General features: G+C 36.1%; 2 protein-coding genes across 3 annotated transcripts; one reads left to right on the forward strand and one right to left on the reverse strand.

The window, feature by feature from the left end:
• The first annotated feature begins 158 nt into the window (after window positions 1-158).
• LOC106158731 (uncharacterized) lies at window positions 159-12,916 on the forward strand. 2 transcript variants are annotated; one of them, XM_086997883.1, is made up of 9 exons: window positions 159-725; window positions 2,795-3,071; window positions 6,172-6,258; window positions 8,031-8,536; window positions 8,764-8,839; window positions 9,071-9,275; window positions 9,606-9,629; window positions 11,391-11,511; window positions 11,765-12,916. In XM_086997883.1, exons 1-9 carry the CDS (start codon window positions 459-461, stop codon window positions 11,897-11,899), a joined length of 1,698 nt encoding a protein of 565 aa, XP_086854009.1. In that variant the 5' UTR covers window positions 159-458; the 3' UTR covers window positions 11,900-12,916. The 2 variants fall into 2 exon arrangements, with proteins under 2 accessions (XP_086854009.1, XP_013390266.2); XM_013534812.2 differs by lacking the exon at window positions 9,606-9,629 and having other exon boundaries at window positions 161-725.
• Window positions 12,917-13,403: 487 nt separating this feature from the next.
• On the reverse strand, window positions 13,404-15,435 carry LOC106158723 (RIIa domain-containing protein 1). The gene is made up of 4 exons (XM_013534805.2): window positions 15,314-15,435; window positions 14,705-14,781; window positions 14,471-14,517; window positions 13,404-14,231 (listed from the first exon to the last, which is right to left on the reverse strand). The coding sequence occupies exons 1-4, from the start codon at window positions 15,428-15,430 to the stop codon at window positions 14,125-14,127; spliced, it is 348 nt and encodes a 115-aa protein (XP_013390259.1). The 5' UTR covers window positions 15,431-15,435; the 3' UTR covers window positions 13,404-14,124.
• Between the last annotated feature and the right edge of the window lie 121 nt (window positions 15,436-15,556).

Consider the following 15,556-nt stretch of genomic DNA (forward strand, 5'->3'; position numbering starts at 1 on the left):
AAGTCGATAAAGCAGTAGTCTAAATAAATGACATAAAGACGACAAATAACGCCGATTTAACTGTTATAAGCACCCTACAGTTCACGATCGATAACGCGTACAAATACAAACATTTATTCAAGCTGCGTCTTTCCTTAGTGATGCAAGGTCAAAGTTTACGTTTATACCGCCATCTTGTTGCTAATGGCAGAAAGTACACGAGTCGTCAGTTGAGAAAGGAGACGATCAGTCGCTAAGGGTTCTCAGTGTTTTCATTGTGGAATTTTCGGTTTGAATCAGGATTTTACTTGGGAGTTATCAGATGAACAATACTAGGACCAGGGTATCCGTGTTCAAGTGCCCTAACTAATAATACACGCTTTGAAGAGAACAAACGATTGTCGATCTTCGATAATTGGATACGGTGGGGTTTAATCAATGTTATTTTGGTAGTAGTATCTCTATCTTAGAGAAGAAAAATGGCTACTGCGATCGCCGAGATGCCGGCAGCACCGTACCCAGAGATAGATCAGTTTAAGCTGACGCCGAACACAACCTATCAGCAACAGTATTGTGGGGAAAATATCTCCGGCATGGGTGCCATAGACTATGAAGGAAGAAAGCAGGCACTGAAAGGGAAGATTCGTGAGATGATCCTACAGATAAGGCAGCCAAAGAAACCGTACAAGATGCACAGAGGCCCTTGGGAAGAGATGCCGGTTTCAGAAGAGGCAAGGAGAATACAGGTGGGGCTTGAGACGCGTCTGATATAGCTCACGTTTAACATTTAATGTAATACCAATGGCGACACTAAGCCTTTGTGTTAGCATATACATGTACATGTATATACACCGGTAGCGGTAGAAACCAGCTTAGTGTTATAAGATATTAAAGTCTCTGCGACAGGATGATAGAATTATTATTCTTATACATTCTTCCATTCTGAAAAGAGTGAAAGTTTTGATACTGAGTCTGCCAGGCCTGTAGCCTACACAGTCTTAATTATCAGCTTTAAGCGTTAACGACAGAACCTATAGTTTGTTTAGAAAATGTCAAAACTATCAAGTTACTCAACTATGATTACCTATGCTGATTTGTCTGACATAGTTCTTTACTTGACAAAGCTGATTTAAACTTTCAAATTATTCTGTAATTTATCAGGATAAGAGGTGGGTCGGTTAATCCTCCGTTTGAAATTACACTCAGGCTTTCTGTGCGTTAAAATGGTTTGGCTTTAAGCTACAGCAATTCAAAGCATTCAATAAAAATTTTTTTGAATGGAAACAATTATTCCCAGATCTTTTAACAGACATTATATTAAAGTCCAAATAAATGATTAAAGGGATAATAACTCTCCGTATGAGATCTATATTTCACAATAAAAACATTGAGAACAACTCAAAGAAATATAATATATTCTGTTGTACAAGAAAAACGGCAGTTATAGCTATTATTCTGATATCTGAGCTTGTCTCTAGACCACGTTACCTCCATTGATGGCTATACTTCGTTTATCTCTTAAGAGATTTAACAAAAGACAAACTTTTTAGAAAAAAAACAGGGACTAACTTTTAATGTAAAAATGGATTCATTAACCATTGGTAAGTATGGGAAAATTGTTGTTTACTCCAGGAAAATTCATTTTTGGCCAAAACGAAGAGTTATTATCCCTTTACATATATATGCGATCCGGAAATTCAGTATCAAGCAAAACCGCCACAACTCTTTATTTCTACATTTTCATGCAATGCATGTATGAGCAAATGAAAAATATTACCAGGGAAAATGGAATTGTCAGTTTTAATTTTAAGGAAGAGACATAATTTTCAAAACGATCTTATGAAAGGCTGATGCCATGTAGTTGCGCCAGGATCGATAACACACATAATATGACAGTCAATTACTTGTGTTGTACTTTATTGGCGTCATGGAAATGGCACCCTGCGTGCATTTTGTTTACCTTTCTTCACCTCGGCTCGTTCGTCAAATAGATTTTCATCCTTTTCACATTTCATGTGTGATTACAAGTCCACACCCATTATAGAAATAACAATGACATAAACTGTCACCAAACTGAACTAGACTGGGTGACAATGTAGACTGCCATTTAACACAGGGCTTGCACAAAGACGGTGAATAAATAAAAAATGTTAACCAAATATGTTATTGCTAATTTGGTGCGCTGCAATTGTGTATGTGTTTTTGTCAACAGAAGAATAGTCAACAGGTCCACCTAAAAGACTGAATTGTGACGTTCTTTATGGTGTTTTTGAATGATGTTTATTTCACTGGGAAGATATATTTTTAATTAATACAAATATTTGAGAAAACTTAGAACTTTGGTGAGTTATTAGATTTCCTAAATTTCAAAATTGAGTATATGTTCTTATTTAAGAATCAGAGGGAACATGGATGTAAACAAAATATTAAAAAGCTATTCTTTACAGAAAATACGACTTAATGAAGTTTTACTTTTGCGTGTATGATGTCCTTAGGTCCAAACGTTTATTTTGTTAGACTGGTTTTCATTGAAATTAATTTTTGTCCCCGGTCAAAGGGTAAGACTAACTCAGAAAACTTACCTAACGGAAGAACAGGCCTATAATAATAAAAAAATGTATAAATTTTGGACAGGTGTTTTAATCCTGAGAGTACAGAAAAACATCTTAAATAGAAAATGAAATATACTGGTATAATTAAGGCACTGGAATAATGTTAGTAAAACTGAACCATACCACACTGAACGTAACGATCGACATGAGAATGTGCCAGTGTTATCGTTATATATGCCTTAATGTTATAAGATGTATTTTAGGGTGAAAGAGAGGCACAAGGACAAACAGGGTTAACAGATTCTAAGGACATCAGGGAAGTCGACAAAAGAAGTAAGGATGCAATGATAAAGAAAGCTGAAGACCAAGTGCGTCTAGCAGTCAAGCAATATATGGACAGCATCAACTATAAACAGCAAAAAGACAGCGCTAAAAACATGGGCAAGAAGACGCCAACCCAAGGGGGAAAGGATAATACGGTGCAAGGACGCACTGATTTAATGATCACAAGTACTGCAATGAAACCACAGCCCAAACCAGGTAAGAAATGAAACGGTCCGACGCTCTTGTGATTGCGCCGGCTTATCTAACGCATTCGTGACAGCAAACCTCACACACTACCATTATGCTTATTGACTCGACATTCTCATTGTATTTTTTTATTCATTTCTTATTTTGGATACCAATTTCATATCACTGATATTAAAAAAAAAAAGAAACACAACACACACACACACACTGCATAGTCGTTGATATAAGGATTTCATGTTTTATTAATCTTTTCTCTGACTGTCTTTCTGTCTCCTTTAAAAATCCACCTGTACTTACCTGTAAACCATATTTAAACCAATAGCTAGGAAAGAATATTGATTAATACAATTTTGCTCGATTTTTTAATAATAATTATATTGTGTTAAGAGTTGACAAAGGCACAGATTATTATTCAAAGCATGCAATAGCCCCCCTCAAAAAAAAAAAAAAAAAAAATAATAATAATAATAGTTACCCCGCCCCAAAGAAAGATGGCCCCGTTACCCGCATCTACGCTTAATTAACTACATTATAGCAAGCAATAAACTCTAAAACAGCTTTTGTGATATCAGTCCCAGGCGTAAAGGGATGGATGAGGGACATCAAAAACCTTTTCATAGCAATAACAACTCATCAGTCTTATTATAATTATAATTGGAGAGGTGTAACTGATATGGGATTTATCAATTAAAAATATCAAACTAATTAAACCTCTCATTCCCATGCTAACGAGATAAAGTGCGAAATCTCTATTAACAAAACCCCATATCATAACAGCAAGAGTCAACTGTAATATGCCAATACCACACTTGGTTACAATAAAACGAACAACATTTCGATCGCTGACGCCAATGATCAATAAAGCTACGGGTTAAAAGTTAATACTCACCATACTTTTTTCGCGAAAAGGAGGCTAGAAATTACAAGTGGATTTATCTTGTTGACTTAGTCATAAAATTTTATTATGCGGTCAGAAAGAGAATTGTGACGCCCGTTCACATATGAACTTCAGCGATGACAATAAAATGTTATTCCTTATCGAACGACCGTGATGCTCCATCCGTGACTTAATTAGGCTGTTGCTATGGGCGAAAAGCAAAGAACACATTGTTTATAATGAACCACGTGGAGTCAATACATTCATTGGGTATTATTGTAGTGATAGCGTACAGAGAAGACACCATATTTGTATAGAAAGAATATAAGAGCCTTCTAACAGATCAACGTTCGGCAATATGTATGAGAACTGTATGTCGCCGGACTTATTTGGGTTGGAAGGTAAGAAAGATGCGTCGTTTTCACTATGTTCCTTTGTCATTATGATTATCAGATTAATTTTTAAAATTTTGTTTGGGACTGAATTCGTTTTACTGTCTTGTCAAATCATTTTGTTTTAACTGGTAATGTACAAAAATAAACAGTTAAAACTATCCAAAATCTTATCATTTCAAATGAAGTAAAGAAAACCGTGTTAAAATTAATGAAATGCGGTCTGTCGGGTCTATGTTCAACATATAATGGGTTTTGTGAATCAACATTTTGTTATCTATACCACAATGTCAGTTCGATTCAAGTTTTCGAATAAACATAATACCGCCTTAAAACAGGATGACACACTATACGTATATTCTTAAAATGTCTTCTATTATCCGTGAGATATTTTGATGTCAATATAAATTTTTACAGAGTCATCTTTATTTGTAATTGTCCATCTTCAAATATGGGTCTTTTTTCAAAGTTTTTTATGAAAATAGAAATATCAGCTACATGTACGAATACAAAAACCCTAAATATTTTCTAAATTGCTGAATATCGTTATGGCAGGTTGGCAGATTTTCAGCCAGTCGTTTAATATTTGAAATTCACATAGTACGATAAACCAACTTTTTTATGTTCTCAAAATAACGACAACAACGTTAAGGACGGCGTTTTTCACGAACAAGTTCATACGTTAGGTTCATGAAAGCTGAGTGGTCTGACAACTGTTAACAAGCACTGAATTAAACCTCAATCCTATGTTATATTATACAACACAATGACTCTTGGTTGTAAAGAGACCTCTTAGAGATGGCTACATACGAAGTGCGTGACGAGGAATAAGCAGAGTATTGTGCTTATAGCTGAGCAGTGGAAGATGTTCATTTGGTAAACAGAGGAAAGAGCACTCCTGCAGTTCTTAAGACGGGAGCCTATAAGAAAGGGCTTCAATGGCAGCTATAGTTTTCTATTGAATAAAACGAAGACATTTGCTGTTTTCATGTGTTGAACGCACAACAGAACACATATTAGTGCTGTTGTGGCTGATGAAAACCTGTAATAGGTTTCTGAACCCATTACTAGACAGAACATCACATTTCAGCGCTAATGTCAGAGATTTGAGCAGAATGTACGGGAGAATATCGATAATATCTTTATCTGCAAGCATAAAAAAGATAAATATTTGAAATTTAAAAAAAGGTAGAAATGTCAAAGACCGTCAGGTGAATATTAAGAGTCATCTGGTGCACATCACACTACCATACGTTAAAATAAACATATAAACAAGGGAGAAACACATGTTGTTGCCCTTGGCGTCTTTGATACGTCCCTCCAATAATCAGGGTATCGATTTTAACGCGTTGGGACAGTGTTCTTGATATCAATAATTCAGAAAAGGGTCAGTGTTAAGTAGGCCTGTTAATCAGCAGGTAATTTGATCATAAAATCCTTCGCTTTATTGACATACGTAATGTGTAGTTTCACTGGTAAACTGCCACAGGTTAAATTTTCTCTGTGACTGTCAGAAGTCTAACCTTTATGAGACAAACTATATACCAGCCGTGAAAATGATTGATAATTTATAAAGCATGGTCATTTTAGATATCGGACTCGCTCCTCCATCTTGCTACCTCCTCTCTCTCTCTCCCTCTCTCTCTCCTTGCACACACACACACACACACACCACACACACACACACACCACACACACACACACGGACTTAACAATACGTTACCTCTGCATTATCATATTTGCGTTTATTTGTTCGATTTATGTTTCATCATTTTTGTTTAATTTGTTTGATTTTGTTCTTTTAATGTGCATTTTCGTTTTTGATTTCATTCTATTACAGCAATCCAGCATGCTGATATTGTCGATGCATACATGGGTAAACAAAGGAAGAAGTACGCATCGTGTCTAAAAAGAGCCCCATCACAGAGTAAGAAAATATTGTAGTAGAGTAGCCATAGAAACTACTAACCCATCTTATCTGACCATCTAAAACAGCGATGCCAAAGCAAATGTAAATGTGAATTACAAAATCAAAATGAATATTAATTTAAGTAGGGTGTGTTTTTATAATTCAACAACCGTCAACCCCCCTCCCATTGCCGATTTTACTTGCTAGTTCATTCATTTCCAAATAACTACATAAATCACAATCGATAATGATTATATCATAAACGATAATAATATCACTGTTTGAAGATACATCATTCAATCTTTGATGATGGAAATGGTTGAGAACAGAAATAAGCACATTCCATTGTGACGTACCAACTAACTTCAAAACGAAATAAACAACTTGAGCTGGATAAACAATGACAATAACAAAGAGTAAACACATAAACAGAGTAAGTGAATGGAATAAAGCCAGGGGATGTTATGAAAATCGAAACAGAAAGGGACGGAAAGCCATTCCTTACTTGTGAAGAAGGTCTAGAAAGTAGAAAGATCACAACCCCCTGTTTTAAAAACATCCAAATTCACCTGTCACGCACCAGCGTAACCAGCGGTGTTAATTGAAATCTCATGACCTCATTCTGAAATGTTGACGATTCAATACCATCGATTGTATTTCGATAAATCACGCACATTTTGTGAATACCCCTTCTGCGATCAGTCCTACGTCAGTGGAGTGCGGTTCTAAACACTTGGAACAAAAACTCTTTTATGTTTGAAAAATTGAGCATGCAGCTTGCTTAAGCAAATTGGAGGTTGAACTATGCACTTAAGCATTCAATTTGGTAAATAGCAGCAAATATCGCAATTGTTAAGTAATAGAGTCTCCACGCGGTATGGGCCAGTTACGACGGGTATATATACTGCCGAAGTCGAACTTCAAGTCGATCTTGAAGCAGCAGATAATCACTCACGCTTTTCCGAAGAAATTCGACAAAGGTAAGAATTTTGCATCGCACGGATACTAGCTAACCCTACTACGCTGTATTCAGGCCTACAAAGCACAACTTTCAGGTGCTCAGTGAACCCCGTTGCTAAGGACGCACGGATAGCCTTATTCAATATTTTCCTATGGCGGAGATCCTATTTCGCACGTCCGTGCTTTAATCAATGCGTTTTCCACTGTGTTTTATGTGTTTTGATTTACAAGTGATGCAACAGACATGGTTATTGAAGACACTTCAAAATACCAATACGTTTGATTTCTAGCCAGTGTAGTGGCTTGCAGCCACCATTTCGTACGGTGTACTCATGGATTCTTAGATTTTGCAATGACTCAAAATTATGCCTAGCCACTATAGAGAGTATATAAATAACATGTAAATTGAAAAAATTCTTAAATTTTAGTGCAGTTGCCAATTCTGCGACTGTTAATTGCTTTAAGGGGAGATTCAAACGTATTTCTTTAAGACCATGCGCTACTGTTATGCAACTTGGTTGCTACGACTCTTTTGTTGCGTCTGGGAATGCGACCCGCGAAAAGGAGTGGGCTCATTTTTGCATTTTAAGCAATTTTCTATAGGTCAATATTCTTAAACAAATCCCTCTTGTGAACTAATTGGATGTTTCTTTGTGTTCAAAATAACAAGTAAATTTTCTTGAGAGTTTTTCCAGATTAGGTTTTTTTGAAAAGAACAGAAAATAGCTTTGAGTATTTTTTTAAAGTAACTAGTTAAAAGTCACAACTATATATTCTCTGAAAGCTAGCCTATACCTATTGTAAAAAACACATTTTTTTCTTTTTCACAGGCACTGCAGGCCTTGGCAGCGGTCCAGTCCGAACTCCCTCTCCAGACATCGATCTTGGAGATCTCGGAGGCGGTAGCGTATCCTCACCTCTCCCAGCAGAAGACCACGGTTTTCCCTCGGACGTCACAGCGCCTTCGCCAGCATTAGCAGGTCCGCCCGCAGACACCGGCCGTCCTCTATCCAAATCCATACAGACCCCTCAGGAGACACACTGGTCAGTGTGGCAACAGCGCGGCACCCCTAAACCCTCCTCCACACCCGCTCCACCGGCCTCAGCGCGAGGTTTAACTCCCCGGCTCCGCACACCAGCAAGTAGAGGTGGTGTACCCGCCACACCCCGACCGGCTAGTCGTTCATTCTCACGGGCATCAGCTCACCCACCAGGACAAACCCCTACCCCTGTCATACCCTATTGCACCCCACCACCCAAAGCATTAGGACCCACAGCTACCGAGGTTTTTGGCACTCCAGAACCTGGACCCAACTTCCCTCCTAATACACAAGAGGTAGGGATGGTGTAATCATGATTTCCCATTATCTCTGTATTTTCATTTTGTCTTTCTATGCGAGTAATTTTCTACCTGTCACAATTATTGCTAACAGACATCCCTAGAATAATTTCGTTGAAATGCACATTGACATACCTTTTCAGCGTGTAATAAAGACAGGAAATGCAAGCAATTGCAAAAATCGCAGATAAAAATGTGAAGTCATTTTTTGTATTCTTCTTCAGATTGACGAAAGAGCTCTTGGGCCAAAAGTTTTAACAAACGTTAATTTCCGATCATATCACGATAGTAAATACAGAGGTAAGTTAAAATATTCCAAAACTGGTATTGTAGAATACATAGTTAAACCTTTAAAAAGAAACAAGTTTTCTTAGTGAAAATATTGGATTTCAAGTACTTTTAACTTTTATCCCGATATTGAATAACATTCGTTTATTTTGATCGTGCCTTACAGATGGGAAAAAAACGAAGTAAAATTAATCAAGTTGAATAGACAATGTAAAATATAAGAAAACATATCTTGTTTCTCAGAATCACCGGTGCCAGTAGAAATGTTTCAACCACGCGACGGCATGGCTGCGTCTCACGCACGGTCGCTACGAGTTAGAACGACATCCCCCACAAGGCAGCTAGGACAGCTACCCAGACGCTCCACAAAGTCTGCTGCCCCCATGTACGAACACCCCATAAACCAAGAGAGGCGGATGATCAACAACACTTTCAAATCTCTACAACAGTAAGTATGAAAAAGAAAGACAGATTATATTCTTATTAAAATTACTACCATGGTCATAGTTAGCGGCGAAACTAAAATCAAAGATTTCGGCCAATGCAACTAATCCGTTCGTGTTTAACTATACATTAGATCAAGGTGCTTTTCACATTTTATATGATATCATTGCCTTTGTCAGAGAACATGGGTCGGTGCCACATCTTATGCCGAGGTAGGCCTATGTGTATTCTAACTAATTGTATTTTTGCTGACATGCAGTTTTATAACTGCTCCAGTTCACGGGGTGTTTTGAACTACTAATTCTAACATGTCTTGAACTTTTCTTGCGTTCAGTGGAGCTGGTGCTTGTTTATCTTGGTAAGTAAAATCCTGGAAATAAACTTTACCTGTCCTTGTTTTTGAAGTGATTTGTTATGGTGGCGGTTTGGTACTCTGCATGTGATCGATTATTGATTTTATTCAGTTTCACTGATTGATTATTTACGTCTGGTGATTACCACACTTTCTGATTGCTCACATTTGAACTGATATTGACTTCCGTCTTTGTGGAGGGGAATTATCAGATTACAACAACCTCGTGTCTTTTTTTCTTTCAATTTTTTAAATTGTATATTTTAGTTCAAATGTTTGTCGTATTCCCACTGTCTACTGCATGTCCTAGGTGTAGTCGATTTTTGTATACAAATCTGTTATCTTGGAAACGAAGAAGTAGAGCACATATATCTAGGCCCCTACACATGCACATGTTTTTTCATATCCAAATAATTTTAACTTTGGTTAAAAAGCCCAAATTTGAATGAACTTGTTAATGTAGGTGTCACGCTATTGATTAAAATGTATGAATGTGCTGAGATCGCACTTTATAAGGGAAAATATAATATGAATAATGAGCACATGCCCAAGTGGAATTAAAATATACATGTGTGTACATTTGTAAATCGCATCAGATGGGCATTGTAACAGGTAAGAGTAGTCTGTATAAACAAAAAACTAAAAGGACACAGAATAATACCAAGGCCTTGTTTTGAAAAAAAAATACACAACAGTATCAAAGTCATTCTGAATAAATCTCTAGGGCACATAGCAACGCTGAACGATTGTTTCGCTGATCAATCAGACGAATAAATAATCAAAATGTACTTTTGATGTTAAACACGATGAAAGACTCTTATTGAGATTCGATACTTAATCACGTAACGATGAATAATTAACGAGAACGGGATACAAAAGAGTCGCCCGTTGTGGAGTAACACCATAGTGATCCGTGAAAGGCACAGGAGTCACAAGACAGGAATTTGGCTTCGTCGAGTTTTGTCTTAGCTGAGACTGTGCGGATACAATAATGGCGGGATTATGGCAAGATTCAATTTTGTTTAAATAGCTCTTAAACTTTACGCGTTACCATTATAGCTTATTGTAAAACACAAATACTAATTCACTGATAATCTTCTGTATGATAAGAGGCTTTTTAGCCGTTACAAGTTAGAGGTGTTTATCATTTTTTGTCTAAAAAACGAATTTACTTTTAATTAACCTGTTGATAACGGGTTGCTAGGCTGACACAAGATTTCATACCAAAGTTGTGTTGACAAAATTGATCAAGCAGTCAATCATTAAAACCTTAAGAAACGTATATGTAAATCTGACATAATGTACGGTAAAATTACAACCAGCTGCTAATTGAGTCGAATTTATCAAGGACACGGTTGCCATTTACTTGCTGCTTTACTTGATTAAAATTGTATCCGCACAGTGCTCCGGAGTTTTACGGGCTAGGACAGTCCATGTTCCCCGGTCAGGATTGGAGAGACCCGGAGGCAGGGAACTATAACTGGACCACGCCCATAGGGTACGATTACCGTGGTAACTCGGGCGGGTACAGCAGACCTGGGTACAGCACAGGTTACGGGATAGGGTACAGCAGGTACTTTGATAAGTGTGCTGATGGAGAATAGGTTACGGAAGAGGTGCTGGTTTTGATCCCCCCCCCCCTGTGAATGATGCACGTTGTGTGGTCCATGTTCTCTGCTGTTCTTCAATGTTGTGAGAAATTGCGAAAGAGAAACTGAATCAATATTATTATTATTATTATTTAATGTATTTTGTTGTTATTCTTAGGTTTGAGTCTGCGATGGGCCCAGGGTATCACAGTGGTTATGATGAGAGTCCTATGGCAGGCAAATATTTCCGTCCTGCAGGAGGCAATGGAGACTATATGCATCCTGGGAGTCATTTTCAGGTAAGCGGGTCGTGCATGAGAGAGAGAGAGAGAATATTATTTGTTGTTCGTATTCCTTTTCTTTTCAACAAACGGAGTGCGATTTTGAATAAAACTTCTTGAGACATTTGCTTTTTTATACTAAAAGACCTTTCATGATAATATATCCACAACAACTGCATGTATGTGGGGAAATTATTATGAACAAATAATATATTTTTCAAATATGGAATGAATAAATAGATTGCCTCATATTTTTTTTCTTAACTTTTAGTCCACTACAGCTCCAGTTAGAGGACACTTCACCATTCATCCTGACTGGGTGTCAGAGAGAAAGTCTGGCCGGCTGAATCTATCTCATTTCACGTCGTCCAAGGATCCCAACAGATTCCGTTATGGATCCAAGTGAACGCTATCCTGATAAATCAAACATCTGCGTTTTTGATGTGGTGTCTCGCTCACGAATTGCTCAAAGCCACCGTCTGCTTTCCAGCATTTCTTTTTTCGAAAACTATTTGACTGCACCATGTCGTGTTTTTTTTAATGTCTTAAAAAACGACAGCATTTTATACCTCACATTTGAAATCACGCATTCCATGATGGAACTTGCACTAGCTGCAAGGCAAATCAACAGGATGCCTCTTCGGAACTTTGCCGCAATATATTCATCTTATTCTCAAGTCAATCTTGGTGATCTCACCCGATGATTATGGAGCTACTGGTAGCCTCATTTAATATGCTGATATCATAGTATTTGTTTAATTCAGATTTAGGCTTAATACATGTTTTTAAAGATATTAAATTACTATTTCGAAATATATATGTATAAATTTACCTTTCAAGGGTAAAATTGATCATACAATTTAGAGAAAGGAGTTTTTAGAAAATTTCTTACAATGATATATTGATATAGTGCTCAATTTTATACGAAAAGACAATCAAAATGCGTAGTTTTTTTTTTTCGAGTTTATATATGGATATGGTATACATGTATCTAATAGTTTTTCATTGTTCTTCGTACACGTGTGCAATCATTACGTTACAGAGGCAACCCTTTCCTCGTGTAAATAATCAAGAGATCAGATGTAAAATACAAGTGAATAATAATTTTAGAAACGGCACACCCAAAAGTCTTGCTCAATGTTTTTTTCTTTTGCATTTTATATTTAAAAGAAGTGTAAAATCATTTCAAGCATGATATAATTTGGTAAGGCCATTTTAGATGCCACATCAAAAGGTGCATGCAAGGACCAGACTAGACATTCAATTAAATTTACATTTGTATTATTTGATCTCTCTGATGTCATCTGTATTTATTGTAGCTTACGTTTATGCTAAAGCAAAATAAAATGCAGTTAAATCAATAAAAGTATTTGTATTCTTTCATTGTAAATATAACATCTTTGTAAATAAATTTTATTCTAATTGTGTATTGAAATCTTCTCAAACTCAACATCACATGAATAAAATTCACAAATTTTAAATTGTCAGATATATTAAAAATTTTAACATGAAGGCCATTTATGTATCGTGATAAATAGCATCAATGCAAAAGAGAAATAGTACATTGTATCTATTCAAAAGGAAAGACCCCTCGTTCTCCGATTTATACCTTAATTTTGCCAAGGAGTTAGATGTAATATCTCAATTTTGAATTTTGCTAACTTTAATACATGAAGTTTAGGAAGGTTTATGTACGTGTGTTTGTGTTCCAACATTCTAATTGTCAAGTATAAGGCACTGCATTATCCTACTGTTGAAAATAACCAGCCAAGTTGACACACATAATGAAAAACAGGCAATACAGCTACAGCAGGCATAGGGATAGACATTCCTTATAATAAAATACTTTCTGTATGACAATCGAGTGACGTTATTAAAAATATGTAGACAAAAATATTATAACAAAATGATATTTGTACTAAGATAAATATGTTTATTTAAGCCTTTAAATTAATGTACAGTTTGCTACATTATACTAAGATCATGCAGCACGGATATAAAGGTCACACATTATGACAAACAACTTGATATCTAGAATACTGCAGGTAGCATGCAGTTCACATATTACACTAAAGTTGTTCACCGATTACATTTCCTTTATTCTTTCTGGTATTTATCCCCTGTCAGATGTAAACATTTGAAAAAGATATTCATAAAATTCATAAAAAAGAAGACAAGTTTTCAAAAACATGCATCAGCACATCAAATTATGCATTTAAAGTTTTTGTCTTATGAAAGAAACATGCCTCACTGTATAATTTAGCATAAGTGACCTCAGTTGTTCAATACACAATCCTGAATTTCACATAAATGCTGCAATGGCATTAAGTCATTCCTGATAAGATATCATTCCATTGTATTAAAAGGGTCATTTTACAATTCTTTTTAACTATTCCTACTTATATTTAATCAAATGCAGGTGTATTTAATGGCAAAGATAAAATCCTCATTTTTTCTGCCTTTATTGTCGAATACATTTCCATTTCAAAATATCAGTGTTTGATGTTAAAACAAACTAACAAAGTTTTTTCATGCCTAACTATGTGTGGCAGCAAAAAATTATCCACAGATTCAATTTAAAATAAAGAGTACAGTTATACACAATTTCCCTTAAAACAAACTACAACATGTCTACTGAGTCAAAGTCTTTTGTAGCACCTTGTTCTGTTTCATTTGTGCTTGTCTCCCTTCTAACTGATTCACGACTTTGTCTGGTAGATCAGGATCTGTGAAATATGCTGAAAAGGAAAAAGTGAATTTAAATATATATACATGCCTATATAGTATAATTCTTTTTTTTTTTTTAGAAAAGGTAATTCTTATTTCATATATATCTATATACATATAACAAATATGAATGAAACAGTTAATGACCCAAAAGCTAAACCTTAATATTTAGTTGTTAATAATGTGTAACTATAACTTTATCACTGATGTGCTGTGTACACTGTACATGTATGTATGAAAGATAACTTACATGATGCAAACTCTCTTACATTATTTGGCCTCTTCCGTAATATATCCCTGTGAACAAAGAAAACAAATACATTTTTTAAATTAAAATTATAAAGGCTGTTAAAAACAGTTAAACTGCACACCCAAGTTACTTAAAATTAAAACTGTATGCAATTACAGATTATGTAAGCACAAAAACCCTTCCATACTCAATACATTGCTTACCTATAGGCTAACACAGTTGCAACAAACTTACCCTAAAAATCCTGTGAGCAAACATTCTACTTCTGGGTGATTTCTAAGATATTTCTCATTCTCTAATCTAGTTTGAATCTGAAATTGGAAAAATAAGAATGTGATTAAAGCAGCAGAGTGGAACTACTGGTAAAGATGATGATTATTTTCAGTGTGGAACTCAAGCATTTGCCAACTGCATATTTGATGAATGTAGCACAAAAATCATTCTCACACCACCCCTCATTTTAACTACCTCAGCACATGTCTGTTATATATGTACACCTTATATTAGTACATGTAGTATTCGGGGCAATAATAATATACCAAGCCATAATATACTGTAGGATGGGGGTGGGGGCGATTGCCAAAGGAGGAGGGGTGAGTTAGATACATTTATACATGTATACCTTTCATAAACAATGTCAAAGTTCAACGAAATACTGCAAAATACTCTCATGGTAGAGTTTCGGAATAACTGAAAATATCCGGTAATTCAGAAACACCATCGCTGTCTAGATATTGACGGCATCGATAGGGTTGGTGACTTGGTCTACATAAATAATGACCGATTTTCCGTAATTCATTGAAGAATAAAGCATTTTTAACAAAGTCAGTTAATCAAAATCACCTTAAATCTGTTCAGTTTTTCTTGTTGTTCGGGACTGAGTGCTCCGAGGTCACCTTGTCCACCTAAATCGTATGGTTCCATCCCCTCCGGGGGTTTGTGCTTAGGTTTGTCAGCCATCTTGCTCGTATCTAAGTGAGGCGGATAAACCCGATGATACACGAGATAAAACGAAGTCCTTCTCGCTATTTATATGAACAGTGATTACTCTCAAAACAACGAAGTTCTCATCACACCACAAGTAAT

This window comes from Lingula anatina, chromosome 1 (genome assembly GCF_051362555.1).
Source record: "Lingula anatina isolate TDL-2025a chromosome 1, LinAna3.0, whole genome shotgun sequence".
In the NCBI taxonomy this organism is placed as follows: Eukaryota; Metazoa; Brachiopoda; class Lingulata; order Lingulida; family Lingulidae; genus Lingula; species Lingula anatina.

Coding starts and splice junctions, on each gene's coding strand:
- LOC106158731 (XM_086997883.1), top strand. CDS start 459: ATGGCTACTGCGATCGCCGAGATGCCGGCAGCACCGTACCCAGAGATA. Junction 726..2,794: donor AAGAGGCAAGGAGAATACAG/GTGGGGCTTGAG, acceptor GATGTATTTTAG/GGTGAAAGAGAGGCACAAGG. Junction 9,630..11,390: donor GCTGGTGCTTGTTTATCTTG/GTAAGTAAAATC, acceptor TGTTATTCTTAG/GTTTGAGTCTGCGATGGGCC.
- LOC106158723 (XM_013534805.2), bottom strand. CDS start 15,430: ATGGCTGACAAACCTAAGCACAAACCCCCGGAGGGGATGGAACCATAC. Junction 14,782..15,313: donor AAAAACTGAACAGATTTAAG/GTGATTTTGATT, acceptor TTCCAATTTCAG/ATTCAAACTAGATTAGAGAA. Junction 14,518..14,704: donor TTGCTCACAGGATTTTTAGG/GTAAGTTTGTTG, acceptor CTTTGTTCACAG/GGATATATTACGGAAGAGGC.